This window comes from Microtus oregoni, unplaced genomic scaffold, assembly GCF_018167655.1.
Source record: "Microtus oregoni isolate MIOR12 unplaced genomic scaffold, Mior012 000015F_ref0000493, whole genome shotgun sequence".
Lineage (NCBI taxonomy): Eukaryota > Metazoa > Chordata > Mammalia > Rodentia > Cricetidae > Microtus > Microtus oregoni.
The window spans coordinates 37879963-37895239 of NW_024543074.1; the positions used below are offsets into that span (position 1 = coordinate 37879963).

Sequence of the window (15277 nt, forward strand, 5' to 3'; positions counted from 1 at the left end):
CCAGGACAGTCTCTAACTCATAATTTTGTTGCCTCATCTTCATCAGTATTTACCACAACTGACTTATTGCAGTTTTGATCTGTATTTCCCTAATATAAATATATTTCTTTGGAGAAGTTCCAATTTGGATTCCTCCTTTTTTTTTTTTTTTTTTTTTTTTTTTGTTCTTGTTGTTATTTGTTTGAGATTCTATATCCCAAGCTGGCTTCAAACTCATGCTTCAGCCTCCTTAGGATAATAGGCATACACTCTCATGTCTGGCACTTTTCTCAGAATTTATGTAGTAATGTTATTGAGTTATAGGCCCCCATATATTCTGAGCATTTATATTTCATTATATGTATGATTTTTCAAAGACCTTCCCCCATTCTATAGGTTGCCTTTTCACTCTGTTGTTTGTCTTTAATGCACGGGGGAGGCAGGTTTGTTGTGCTGAGATCACAGCCAGGGCCTATGGAAGGTGGTTACCTGCCACTGAGCTCTGCCACATCTACATCTCTAGCCCCACAAGTCTTTAATATTTATTAGTCTACTTTCTTTATTTTTTCCTTTTGTTGCCTGTGCCATTAGTGCTAGATCCATGAAATCATTGGCAAATTATGTGTCATGGAACTTTCCCCTACTTTCTTCTAAGAGTTTTTCAAAGTTTTCAACACTTGTGTTCACATCTTCAATAAGTTTAGAGTTAATGTGGTAGAAGAAACTATGGGGACTGGAGAGCTGACTCAGTGATTAAGAGCATGGCTGCTGCTCTTCCAGCCGTCCTGAGTCCTATTCCCAGCAACCACCAAGTGGCTCACAACCATCTCTAGTGTGATCTGATGCCCTCTGCTGGCATACAGGCATGCAAATAGGGCACTCATACAGAAAATAAATAAATCTTTTTTAAAAAAGAAAGAAAAGTATCTTTTTGCATATGGAAAGCCATTTTTAAAACAATTACTTTACTGTGTTTTGCCTGCATGTGTGTCTGTGTACCATGTGCATGCCTCATGCCCAGGGAGGTCAGAGGAAGCCATCTGATTTACTGGAACTGGAGTTGCAGATGTTCGTAATGTGCCGTGAGGATGTTGAGAATGGAACCGGGGTTCTCTGGAAGAGCAGTCAGTGCCTTTAACCACCATCCCTCCAGCCCCAAGAGCCATTCTTTCAATATCAGGATCTTTGTTTCTCCATGAAATGATCAAAAGGTTGTCACATGTCAGGGACTGACACCATGTGTTTCAGTTAGCGAGCTTTGCATCATTGTAACAAATGGTGTCAGTTCAAGGTCAATTGGCTTTGTTGGTGGGAAATACGTGGGTGAGCAAAACTGCTCACTATGGCATCCAGGAAGCTAAGAGTTCCCCAAATCCTCTCCAAGAGCATGTTCCTAATGACCTAACTACCTTTTACACAGCTCAGCCTCCTACAGGCTCCACCACCTTCCAGTGGCTCCAGAGACTGGCAACTAAGCTCTTAGCCTCAAGTTTTTTTGGATAGAGGGAGGGGGGATTAAGATCCAAACTATGATGTCATACCCACAGCAGCTTACTGAATTCTCCCTTCTCCCTTCTTCGCTCCTGAGATGCAGTTTTAACCACTGCAGTTGATTTTTCATAATTATAATAGCAGATATCTATAGAGAACCGGCTGTATGCCGAGCTGTATTCTAAGGGTTTACACATATTAAGCCATTCTGATAGGCTGTATGCTAAAGTTTTAACTAGGTTTGGCACATTCGGGTTAATTAACTTGCCTAGAGTTACACGACTAGTAAATGATGGAGCCCATATTCTAGCTCAGTGGTTTGACTCTGGAATCTGTGGGCTCTAGAGGCTCAGACCTCCTAGATACGGGATCTGGAGACTAGACACCTTGGTGCTTAGGCTCAGGCTGCTCCTGGATGTTCTCTTGTGAAAGCAGCAGCCCTAGAGGTGATGCTTCTAGTCTCTTTCCTTTTCCTGCGAGGGCTCCCTATTCTAGGAGAAATATAAAGCAGTGTCTTTCTAATTTCACAGAAAAGGCCACGGATGGCTCCCTGCAGAGCGAGGACTGGACTCTGAACATGGAGATCTGTGACATCATCAATGAGACAGAAGAAGGGTATGTTTTCCTGGAGAACTTCTCAGTTTGGGCAGGATGTCATACACAGCTTGCCAGGGTTCAGTGTGGTGGGTTCAACTCTGGTAGGTTTGTTTGTTTTATTTTAATTATTACTATTATTTTCAATATGTTTAATTTGGCTTAATAAACTGAAATTCAGTGATTTGTCTTTTTCCTTCCCACTCAACCCTCCCCCATGTCCCCAGTGGCAGTGCTCCACTTAGAGAAATGACGTCTCTCTATATCTGCTTCAGGTCATGGGTAGAAATGGAGCTGCTTGGCTACCTGTATTAATCATTACCCCTCCCCACTCCTCCTAAGACCCTGCTTCCGTGTTGCAGACACGAGGACTGTCCGTGCCCTGGGTTGCATTCTAGGGCATCATGGAAGAAGACCCAGAGTGTAATCAGACAAAGCAGTGGCAGAGGGGCACCCATGGCTCAGAGTAGCTGAGCTTGTCTAGTGTGGGCAGACTTAACCTGCAGCTTGCCCTCTTACCTTTCTGCACTGATGTGTTGGGTCTTGGTATTATTGTGTACTGTATCTTCCTTCTCTGTAGCTCCACTCTATTTGTACTTCTTCCAGGCTCGTCTGACTTAGGGATTTGGCCACACCATTTGCTCTCTTTATGCTCTTTTCAACTCCAGAGTGTCAGGAAAACAGCTGGGATTGAGGCAGCCTAGGCGGTATGTCAGTGCTGTTATCTAGTCTCTAGTCCTCTCAGTCCGTCCAGCTTTTTTTTTTTTTTTTTTTTTTTTTTTATTTTTTTTATTTTTCGAGACAGGGTTTCTCCGTAGCTTTTTGGTTCCTGTCCTGGAACTAGCTCTTGTAGACCAGGCTGGCCTCGAACTCACAGAGATCCGCCTGCCTCTGCCTCCCGAGTGCTGGGATTAAAGGCGTGCGCCACCACCGCCCGGCTCCGTCCAGCTTTTATTCGGCAGATCCTTACAGAGTGCCTGCCTTCTGCAGACACAACGGTGAGCAAGACACAATTCCTCCCATTGGGGAGCTGCCAGACAGGGGTGGGGAGGCAAACTGTGAACAAGACAAACCACATGGGCTGATCAGGTGGGCTAAGCACTGTGGGAAGGATCTGGTCAGAGGGGTGGCATGGTCTAGCATTAATTTTGGTCATCCCATGTTCAGAGTGTGCTCACTAGGGCAGGCCAAAGACAGATCAAATCGACCAGTAGGGGTTTCTTTTTTTTTTTTTTTTTTTGGTTTTTTCGAGACAGGGTTTCTCTGTGGTTTTGGAGCCTGTTCTGGTTGGAGCCTGTTCTGGAACTCAGTCACCCTGTTGTGGATTAATGGTAAATTGGACGGGAATGGTGGAAAATATGTGGGAGGCGTCATTAGATCCTGGTGAGATTCAGAATTAAAGCTAATAGAATTTGCTGATGTGGGATGTGAGCAAAATGTTAAGGATAACACCAAGGTTTGGGCCCTATAAGCAGAAGGGTGGAGCTGAGGTGGAACAGTCAGAGAATAGATCTAGAGCTGAGCTTAAACAAACATGTCACCCACCCAGTAGGGCTCGTCTAGGATTGCTGGGGGCTACGGCCGGCCTGTGCACAGTATGGCCGTCTCTGAGGAAGAAGTGCTGCGGATGCCTTCTAGAGGGTCAGCTTTGAGCTTGGCTTCTGGACTGACTTGGACTCAGGCTAGCATGAGAAGCAATCCAGGTGGTCACATGGTGCAGAGGGAGTGTAGGAAGCAGGCTCAAAGAATGGCTCAGGTTGGCTTCTCTTCTGCACTGTTCCCTGCAAAATGCATTTGCTTCTTCCCTCCACCTCCCATGCAGTTCCTGACACAGGTTTCAGCAAGTGACTTGCTCGCTAGCAAGTCTTCCAGAGCATTCTTAAATTTTTAGCATAAAACCCTTAATCACACACTTTTGCAGCCCTTTTTCAGGCCCTTCAGCCTCGTTAATTTTTCTTTTAGCTCCTTGAATTCTCAACATTTCTGTCCCCAGTCAAATATTTGATGTTCACCGAGGGCAGAAGTTCAAGAACCCTGGGGTCTTCTTCCTTCTAAAAAACTAAAGTCCCTTTCACAGGATGAGACATCGGGGACCTGCTTTCTCAGTTACAGCTCACAGAAGATTAGGTTATGTGTTTCCATGGTCTAACCTCTTGTTCATGTGTGTTGGAATGGCAGTCTGGTGATTCTTAAAGGGTTTCTGTGCTTGCCTCTATTGTAAAGTGTCTCCTGAAATCTCTCACCTGGGGGAAAGATAAAACAAAACATGCATGTTATCTCTCTCTGTGTGTCTGTCTGTCTGTCTCTCTCTGTGTGTCTCTCTGTCTCTCTCCTTCCTTCCTTCCTGCTCCTGGCTAAGGGCTTCTCAATATTGCTCCTTATGTTTCTTCAGTCAGTCTCCCCGTTACTAAATGATTCCCATCAATTACTGGGTCTCAACATAACTTTCCCTCCTCTTACCCCTTTCTTCTTGACTTGTCGTATGTGGCATTATACTTTGTGATGTCTTTTAGTGTCTGTCTTGCCCCACAACCTACAAGTCTGTACACTTCATGAGGACAGGAATTCCATCTGTTACACTCACTATTTTATCTCTCCCACAACACAGCTTATACATAATCTCTTTCTCCCTCTCTCCATCTCTCTTCCTCCCTCCCTCCCATTCTCCCTGTCTCTCTGTCTGTCTTTGTGTGTGTGTGTGTGTGTGTGTGTGTGTGTGTGTGTGTGTGGTCTCATGTATCTGAGGCTGACTTCAAACCTGCTATATAGACCTTTAATTTCTGATCCTCATGCATTACCTCCTGAGTATTGGAATTACAAGTGTGCACCATCCCACCTGGTTTATGCAGTGGTGGGGATCAAACCCAGGGGCTTCATGTGCGCTAGGTAAGCACTCTACCAATTGAGCCACATCTCAGCTCCATAATCAGCTCTTAATAAATGTTTTAAGGTGTGTAAAGAATTAATGAAGTCCCCAAGGCAGTCTGATGAGGAATGCAAGTATGTAAATATAATCATAACACAGCATGACAAGGACTGAGACAGAGACAGAGAAACAGCAAGAGAAACTGCATATAGCTACAGAGACAGACATGTGTGGTGACTCCCAGCCAGCCTGGGGGCTGTCTGAAGCAAAGCCTTTTTGAAGGAGATGACACTTCAATAGACTCTTACAGTCTACATGGATTTTAGCAAGATGAGGCAGGTGGATGGCAGGGAGAAAGGTAGAACCTCTGGGCTGGAAAACAGCATGTGTATCAGGTGCACAGGAAGCATGGCAGTGTGGATTAAGGGCTGTGGAGCCTGGTGCCATCTACCTGGGCTAGAAGCTTCTGTCACCACTCACTTATACAGCCCTGAGTGTGTTCCATCTCATTGTACCTCAGTTTCATCACATATAAAAATGATTTGCCAATAGTGCCCATCTCATAAAGTTATAGTAAAGATTAGAGGAATAAATAATTCATATATAGTGGGTGTAGTCTAGAGCAATCAGTAGGCAGACTCTGATGAGGATCCAGTGATCTGATCATTGCACAACTCCTTTTGACTGTTCCTGGCTCACTGAGTCCTGCTGCTGCAGCCTCTAAGCAAGAGAAACACGGGCGATTGAGTGAATGCAGTCGGTAGTAATGGTTGCCGAGGGTGTGTGTTCAGGAGAACAGCTGTAGCTGGAGACTCAATTCCCAGCTGTTTGAGAATCACTGAAGAGTTTCCCACTGTTGGAAAGAAGGGCTCACAGGAGTCTGATCAGGGTGTCGGTGGCCTTGAGAGTGCCCCGTGGAGCCCCCCCTTTCTACTGAGAGCTCCTGGAGCTTAGTACCTCTCACACCCATGTTTCCCTTGATCCTGCCTCCCTGATTGTGGCCTTTGACTCAGTAGTTGTTCCTACAGCCTTTGGTGGCTCCTTTAAATTTTGTGGTTCCTCCAACCTGACAGTGATTCTTTACTCTGATGCTTCTCCCTCAGATCAGCCGAACGCAAGGCTTCTCTTTTGTTCTCAGGTAGCACTTCATGAAGCATAGCTCTTGGGAAGGGATTTTCAGTTTAACCAGAGCCTGCCTACTATCTATTGCCCTCCACCCATAATCTGGGAATGCTATAACATTCTGTCAGGCAGAAATACACCATCCTCCTGGGCAGTGCCTGTTTTTCTCATGGAAATCCAAGACAAGATCAAAGAGAGCACGTAGAGAGAAGCTACAGCTTGTCAGCCTGGGATGACAAAGAGCAGACCCTGCAGAGAGGCAATCAGTCTTGTCTAACCATTAAGTTGCCTACTTTCTTCAGCCCAGCCTATCCAAGCAGATAGCTGCTCAAATGCTGTATTTATAAAGTCTGCATCCCTGTTGGAAATTGCACATATTATACGTCTTAGTTAGGGTTTCTAGTGCTGCGACAAAATGTCATGACCAAAGACCAAGCTGGGGAGGAGAGGATTTATTTGGCTTACACTTCCACATTGCTGTTCATCACTGAAGGAAGCCAGGGCAGGAACTCAAACAAGGCAGGACCCTGGAGGCAGGAGCTGATGTAGAGACAATGGAGAAATGCTGCTTACTGGCTTACACAGCCTGCTTTATTATTGAACCAAGGATCACCAGTCCAGGCACGGCCCCTCCCACCATGACTGGACCCTCCCACATTGATCACTAATTGAGAAATGCCTTACAGCTAGATCTTATGGAGGCATTTCTTCAATTGAGGCATCTTTCTCTCTGATTACTCTAGCTTGTGTCAAGTTGACACACAAAACCAGCAGCCAATTTACTGTATAACCCCTGGTTTGGGGCCCATTCCTGTCTCCTCAGTCCTTTGGCTCAGGAGCCAAGAATTCAGGTTAAGCAACTGTGTTTCAAGTTGGAGATAGGAAATAAGAGGTTTGAGTCTTTTAAGTTTTTTTTTTTTCATTATGTGTGTGTATATGTATCTCTGTGTGGTCATTGGATAAAAGTGTGGGGAGTCCAGAAGAGCTGGATCCTCTGGAGCTGGAGTTACAAGTGGTTGTTAGCTGCTTACTGAGTACTTGGTGCCCACCAGATGTAGGTACTGGTAACCCTACCCCAGTCCTCCGCAAGAACGGTGGAGCCTCTCTTTAACTCCAGCCCGAGCCATTTCTTCACAGCTGTCCTCCAGAAGTCTGTGCTTCCTCTCTAGATGAGGCTGATTAGCAGAGTGGCCATCCTCTGCCTCGACTTCTTCATGCATGTTTGACAGGATATTTTCATGTGTGAGACTTGTTAGAACCACAGGAGTGAGAACCCCTGACTTCCAAACATTTGCCTAAGGGAAGACCAAGACCAGCAACATGCCTTTTGGTGGCTGGAGCCCACTGTGATGGCAGAGGGCTGAGTCATGTGGACGTTCTAGTTTCTGATAGTGAGGAACTACTGATCCATGTAGACTAATTTATGTTCCTACCAACAGCATTTAAGGGCTCCTGCCCCATCCCAACCTTTGTAGCATTTTTGTTTCTTTCAATTTTAAATTGTATTAGTAATGTGTGTGATGCACACACGCATTCCACAGTGAGCCTGTGGAAGTTAAAGCACAACTTTGTGGAGTGTGTTCTCCCCTTGCTCCTTTAGGTGGGTCCCAGGAGTTGAACTTAATTTGCCAGTGTGCACAAGAGCCTTTACACATGGAGCCATCTCATTGGCCCTGTTTATTTTCTCTACAAGAGTCATTCTGACTCAGATGAGATGGAATCTCAATGGAGTTTTAATTTGTTTCTCACGCAGTTAAATATGTTAAACATTTATTCATGCGATTATTGGTTGCTAAAGTTTTTCTTTAAGAACCGTCCAGTCTGGCCGGGCAATGCCTTTAATCCCAGCACTCGGGAGGCAGAGGCAGGCGGATCTCTGTGAGTTCGAGACCAGCCTGGTCTACAGAGCTAGTTCCAGAACAGGCTCCAAAGCCACAGAGAAACCCTGTCTCGAAAAACAAAAAAAAAAAAAAAAAGAACCGTCCATTCAGGTCATTTGGATGATTTGTCCCTTTTTTGTTTAATTATTTATTTACTTGTGTATTCAAGATTAATTAATTCCCTATAAGGTGTATATAGTTGGCAAAGATTTTTCTCCCATTCTGGGGGCTGTCTCTTTGTTCTGATTATTGTTTCATTTGCTGTGCAAAAATGTTTTAAATTTCATGCAATCTCATTTGTAAATATTTGTAATTAATTAAAACTCCTTGCCCGTGACTGTCTCTTGAAGTATGCCTGCTAAGCTGTTCACTAGCAGTTTCTTTGTTTCAGGTCTTACTTGAAGGTCTCTGATCTGTTTTCAACTGATTTTTGTGCAGGGTGAAAGATAAAGATTGAGTTTCATTCTTCTACATATGGATAGCCAGTTTCCCCAGCCCGTTCATTGAAAATGCTGGTTTGCTGGGCGGTGGAGGCGCACACCTTTAATCCTAGCACTCGGGGGGCAGAGGCAGGCGGATCTCTGAATTTGAGGCCAGTCTGGTACACACAGCAAGTTCCAGGACAGCCTGGTCTACACAGAGTAACCCTGTCTTGAGAGAAAATAAAAAGACTGAGGTGCTGTATTTGGTGGGGTTATTTCGGTATTCCGTCAGTGTGTGGGGCCGGTACAGTGCTGCTCTGACAGAGCTCTGCTCAGGCTCTCCAGTGTGGTGCTGGTACCTCCAGCACTGTCTGGCTTTTCTTCCCTCAGGATCGCTTTGACTACCCACGGCTTATTAAGGTCATTTTTTCTGTTTCTGCAGAGAATAAATATTATTGGAATTTTGATCAGGATTACATTGAATTTATAGATTTTTTTAGACAGTATAACCTTTTCCACAATTTTAATTCTGACAATAATTGATCATGGGAGTTCTTTCTGTCTTTTATTGTCTTCTTTAATTTTTCTCCCTTCAGTATTTTTATTATAGAGATCTTGTGCATTTGTTAGAACTATTTCTGTTACTGGGAGTAGAATTGTCGTATTTCTTTTTAGCATGTTCATCATTGCTTTACCACAATTTTTTAAATGTTAATTTTGTAGCTGATGCTTTACTAAAAGTGTTATCAGATCTAAGAGTTTTCTGGCAATCTTCAGGGTTCTTTTAGTTTTTGAGACAGGGTCTCACTATGTATCCCAGGCTGGCTTAGAACTCACTATGTAAACCAGGATAGCCTCCAACTGACAGAGATCCACCTGCCTCTGCTTCCCAGTTGCTGGGATTAAAGGTGTGTTACACCACACCTGGCCCAGGATTTTATATATAAGATCATATCATCTACAAAGAAGATAATCTGACTTACTCCTTTCCTGTTTGTATCTTGTTTGTTTCTTTTTGAGACTCCAGGTACTATACTGAATGAGTCCAGAGAGTGTAGACATCTTTACCTCAATGCTGATTTTAGAGGAAATGCTTTCTGGTTTTCCCTGTTCCGTAAGATGTTGTGTGTAGATTTATTACATATACAGCCTTTATTCCTGCTTCTTCAGAGCTTTTTCTACACAAATATGCTAAATTTCTGTCAAAGGCTTTTTTTTTTCATCCATTGAGACAATCATGTGATTTTAGTCCTTGATTCTGTTTATTCTTATGCATATGTCTTTTGAGTTTGGTCCATAAAAATATACAAGAAGTTTCTTTATTCTTTTTTGCAGCTGCATAAAAGCCATGATGTAATTAGCCCCGTTTCCTTTTGTAGACACTTGTTTTTCTACAGTCTTTTCCGTTTACAAACATGCTGCCGTGAACAACCTTGCTACCTCTGCTGGTTTGCACTGCACTAGTGCCCCACAAGGCTTGTGGAACATGGTATATCTGTCCTTTTCACCAGGCCAAAGGATGCCATTCGAGCACTAAAGAAGCGGCTCAACGGGAACCGGAACTACAGAGAAGTGATGTTGGCCCTGACGGTGAGTATTGTTTCCTGGGAGGGAAGCTTAGGACACGTACACACAGGCTTCACTCTTCCTAGGACACCGCCCCCCCCCCCCCCCCCCGCCCACTCAGACGGACTTAGAGCGAGTAGCCCATGTTGTCTGGTTCAGCACCATCTCCCAAGAGACCCTTGGGATCCCCTGCCCACCTCTGATGCAGAAGGCGAGTGTAAACAGGCTGATGTATACTAGGAGAAGATAAGGTGTGGATAGCGTGGTTGTACCCAGCAACAGTGAATAGAGGATCAGGGCAGGCCTCGTTCCTGCTGTCAGCCTGTTTGAGATTCTGGGAGTGTTTCCCCTTTATACAGATGTTCACTCTTATCTGCCCACCACCTGCCCAGGATGGAGCTTTTAGAACGTTGATGAGATGCTTGCAGCCCTCTTCTAAAGTGGGTTCTTTACTCTCACAGTGGAGGAGACTGGCCTCTGAGAGGCCTTTGAGTTTTACCTTCACAGCTGTGGTGTGCCATCCTAGAATGGTCTTTTGTTTGGGATAAAAATGAAAATAATACAAAGGGTCTTGAAAAAGTCAGCCAAGTGACTCCTTTCAGGGCAAATAGATAACTGTGCTCCTCCTTAAGATACAGAGGACTAAAAAGGGTATTTCAGGTGCTATTTCTGTCTTGAAAGCTCACAGTTTCTCAGATGCCTTAAAATCTGGGCCACAATGACTTTTGATTAGAAACTGTAACAAGTCACCATGTCAGCTCCTGTAGGTGGGGAAAGTGGGTTATTTACCCCAAATAACATGTTTTGTTGTGAAGCAGAAGAGCTGTTGTGATCTTCGTCTGCCCCCAAATAAAGTCCAACACTTAATGGGAACACTTTCTCCGCCAGGACTGGGGCTTAGGGGTTTACATAGCAAAGAAGAAAATGTCAGTTCAGAAATAGGTGAAAGCTTTTATTTTAAACCTCAACATTGATGGAGCCAAGAATGTGTCACTGGGGAGTCAGCTCTGGGATTTGTCCCTCTTCATGCCAGTTTCATGGTAACCATGAGAAGCTTCTTTCTTTCTTTCTTTCTTCCTTCCTTCCTTCCTTCCTTCCTTCTTTCCCTCCTTCCCTCCCTCCCTCCCTCCCTCCTTCCCTCCCTTCCTTTCTTTTTTTTTGTTGTTGTTTTTCAAGACAGAGTTTCTCAGGTTTCAAGACAGCTCTGATTGTCCCAGAACTCACTTTGTAGACCCAGGCTGGCCTCAAACTCACAGCTATTCGCCTGTCACTGCCCCTAAGTGCACGACCTCCGCCTGGCTGGTGGGAAGCTTTTTAGAGTGATTACATTTCTTTGCCTCCTTCTACATTGCTTGGCAGCCATCATTTGGTCTTCCTGATGGCCGGGTCTTTTCTGCAAGCCCCTTGGAAGGCCTGTGGACATGCAGAGCTGTTGTCCTTGTTCCTAGGTCCCTGCCTGGCACACTGGCATGGTTTTATGTTTGCCATGATGGCTTCACTTGTTAGTTGCTGTCAGCCCTGTTCCTTCCTTGTGGCCCTTTCGCAGCTGCACATCTGTCCCTGCCTAGCTGCTAGTATTTATCCAATGGAGTTAGAGATCCCAAGGCCCTCTCTGCTTGAGCCTTCACATGTGTGTTCCTAACATCTGCTTCTCATTTCTGGGAGGCCCCCTTTGCTTATTCCATGGGTTTTGGCTGTATCTCAGATAGTTGCCACTGTGTTTCATTCCCCAAAACCCACAAAGTCACGTTTGCCAAGAGCCTTTTTAGAAGGGTAGCTTGAAGTGGCCTTGACAGAGAGGAATTCCTGTGCCTCCTATATATAGAAGCTTTGGGCATTTTTGGAGGCTGGGACAGGATACCCTGACCTTAAGGTCTGCTGTATGGGAGAACTGAAGGAGAGATGAGTGTTCTGTCCATGGTCTCCCTGGAAACAGAACCAGAGCCCAGGGTTGACTTTGGCCTGCTCCTCTGTTTCTTGTTACTTTCACCCAGGCCAGCTTCCTGGGCCTCCCACTCTGCTGGTCCTCACCTGCCCCTCGGGAAAGAGGGGTTCAGCAGCCCTGCAGGCCGACTCTGCTGGTCCTCACCTGTCCCTCGGGAAAGAAGGGCTCAGCATCCCAGTAGCCATTGCCAGAGTCCAGAGAGTGAGTGGAGAATCCTAGAGAAGAAGGTCCCCTGCAACATGCCTGGGGACAGAAAGAACCCCTTTAGTTCCTCTTACTAGTCCCTTGGGTCCCTGAGAATGAGAACTTTCACCTCGTGGTCACCCAGAATCAGACACAATCAGAAATTAAGAAAGGGAAATTCCCTTTAGCTGAAAACAATTAGTGGTTGTGGGGCTGGAGAGATGGCTCAGCAGTTAAGAGTACTGACTCCTCATAGGGAGGACCTGAATTTGGTCCCCAGCATCCTCACAGTGGCTCACAACCATCTGTAACTCCAACTTCAGAGAATCCAGTGTCTTCTTCTGGCCCCCACGAGCACTGCACACACTTGGTGCGCAGACATGCATGCAGGCAAAACACCCACACACATGAGATAAAAATAAATAGCAGTGTGCAGAAGCCCCAAGGACTATGAGTTTAGAACAGTTCCTGGGTGCACATGGAGCCTGCAGAAGTACAGCAAGAAAAAGAAGGAAAGGGTAACTTGGGGGTGGCAGAGCTGCTAGCTCTCCTAGGTGAAGTTCCACAGTACTGAAGAGCTTCGACTCTGACATCTCAAAATGGCTTGATGCCTTCTTCCAGAGTTAGCTCAAGGAACAAGAGAAGGACAAATAATTCAGAACACAGTTCTTGTGCCTTAGGGCATCACAGCTGATGTGACTGCTTGGAAGAGAGCTCAAAGGAGGAGTGACTTGGTGTCCTCAGGTGGGTCAGGAGATCAGGGCTCCTAAGAAGGTGAATTGGAATTCCTGTCCTGGGCTCGGGGTGTAACTTGGTGGTAGAGTGCTTGCCTAGATGCACAAGACCATGGGTTCAATCTCTTGCATTGCAAAAGAAGGAAAAGAGTTCCCATCCTGCCTCTGGGCCACTTCTTCCTTCCTAAGCCTCTTAGCTTTGAAAAATAAGGCAGCAAGGTGTACTTGAAAGGACCATTGTAGTTTTAAGAGTAGAATGAAATTACATAGAGTATGCAGGGATCTCACTGTACTTGGTATGTAGCTGGCACGAAGTCTATGTTGTTAATTGTGAACCTTTTTGTCTGCACATTTTCAAGGCAAAAGCCTATGGTAGGAACCACTTAGGGAGCTAATTCATGGTCACATGGGAACAATGAGGTGGTTAGAAGTATCCCCAGTTGCTGCCACTATCCCTATAGGAGGCATTCGTTAGTGTACTCTGGAGGAGGTGCCTTGGGAAGGGTCAGGTGATCCTGTGGGCTGTTTTCGGGAGGGACCAAGTAAGAGACTTGTGTTTGATGTTGGAGAGGCTCTCCCAGTACTCTCCTGGGGACATGCAAGAAGCTATGGATGCAGCAGGTTACTTACCCTGTGCAGGATGCCAAAGTGATTGGCTGGCGTATGTCCTCCTTAATCTTCCCTGCAAGGAAGAGCTCGTTGCTTCCACTTTCCTGCTGAGGACTCAGAGACTGAGTAAAACTTGTCCTGGACCATCAGGGAGGAAGTAGCAAAGCTAAGTCCAACTCCCACTGCCACCTGATCAGAACCTGTCAGCCTTTCAAAACAACTGACCTCCCCAGATATGAGAGGAGTGAGCAGGGTTCTCCCTGAAGAAGGGTGACAGCTGAGGCCCATATTGTCAAGGGTTGCAGTCCATTGTCATTGCTGATTTATTTGCAGAACAGGAGTTTGTTAGGGATGTGTGTTTGTTTCCTCACGTGTACCAGGCAATTTGAGCTCTCCCAGCTACTTCCTCTTATGACAGAACCTATGTCTCATTGGCTAAGATTTCACACCCAGGCCTAGAGAAAATAATTAAAATGTTAATTTTCAGGAACCTCTCAGTCATTTTGATACCATTAGAAGACCAATATCCTTCTCATGCAAAACCCATGTTTCAGTTACCGACTAATTGCCTGAGTACTGTGCAGGGTCTGGAGCTTTTAGTCATCAACTGTCGTTCTCAAGGAACAGGGATCCGACTGAATTAGTGCGGAGATGTGTGAGGGTTGGCTTAGAGGGATGTAACAGGAAGCTGATCTGGAAGCATGACTGACGGGGGGAACTCAGCTACCCTTCCGCTTTCCCAGTGTGGTGACCTCCCCCCAACCCCCACAACTTCAGGTGCTGGAGACTTGTGTGAAGAACTGTGGCCACCGCTTTCACCTCCTCGTAGCCAACCGAGACTTCATCGACAGCGTTCTGGTCAAAATTATCTCTCCCAAGAATAACCCTCCCACTATCGTCCAGGACAAAGTGCTTGCTCTAATTCAGGTGAGCTGGCTTCCCTCACCCGTTTTGTTGTGTGTAAGATGGGAACTGTGATCATGTTCATGTGTTCCCATTATTTTGGAGGGAAAGACACAGATTGGAGGTTTAAATATTTGTTACAAAATACTTGCTTTCCTTATCATCATCTTACTGGAAATCCTGAGCAATGGCTCTCTTGATATTTGACAGATTCTCCAGGAAGTTTCTAAGTACTCAGCCTTCTGTTGCCCAGACAAGTGGGCACAGAGAGGGCTTCAATAAGCCTCTGGGGTCATGGGGTATAGTGGAGATAAGTAGAGTAGGTAGGGTCATGTTAGAGTCATGTACATGTTAGTCAGGTCACAGAGCATGAACCAGCTCGAGTAGAAATGACGTTAAGGGATGTTTCAATGAAGAGGTGACATTTCTGCTGGACCCTGAAAAGCGGGGAGGAGTTTGCTGGAAAGGCCAGAGCGAAGAAAGCATCTCAGGAAGGAGATATCTGCGCCAAGTCCCGGAAGCATTAGACAACAGTTATCTGTAGCACGAATTCTAATTGCTCTTAATAATAAAATCCTGGAGTCAGATATGGGGATTAATGCTGAGAGATCAGAGAAGCAGAGCAGCCGCCACTAGAGTTCCTGCCTCTACCAATGCTAAGACCAAAGCGGTGATTCTGCCTCTACAAATCGTCAGACTACATCTGAGCTCTTGTCTCCTCCTGCCCAGCCTGTCTCCACCTCCCAAGTGCTGGGATTAAGGGTGTGAGCCACCACCGCCTGGTCTCTATGGCTAACTAGTGGCTAAGCTCTGCACTCTGATCTTCAGGCAAGCCTTATTAGTTAGATTTTAAACAAAAATATCATTATAGTTATCCATACTTGAGGTATACCCAAATATTTGATATTATAGACTTCGTACAAATCAGCCAAAGTCTAACATCTTACAACAAGAATGGTACCTTTCCCCTGGTTTCTGTAGAG

General features: G+C 45.4%; 1 protein-coding gene across 7 annotated transcripts in view; it reads left to right on the top strand.

The window, feature by feature from the left end:
• Positions 1-15277, top strand: part of Tom1l2 (target of myb1 like 2 membrane trafficking protein) — a 124053-nt gene that overhangs the window by 68280 nt on the left and 40496 nt on the right. For 5 of the 7 annotated variants that reach the window (XM_041665514.1, XM_041665511.1, XM_041665518.1 and 2 more), the window contains exons 2-4: positions 2001-2085; positions 9866-9944; positions 14169-14318. In XM_041665514.1, coding sequence (XP_041521448.1) covers positions 2001-2085; positions 9866-9944; positions 14169-14318 — 314 coding nt within the window. The remainder of the gene's footprint in view (positions 1-2000; positions 2086-9865; positions 9945-14168; positions 14319-15277) is intronic. The other 2 variants (XM_041665516.1, XM_041665517.1) reach the window with 1 other exon arrangement.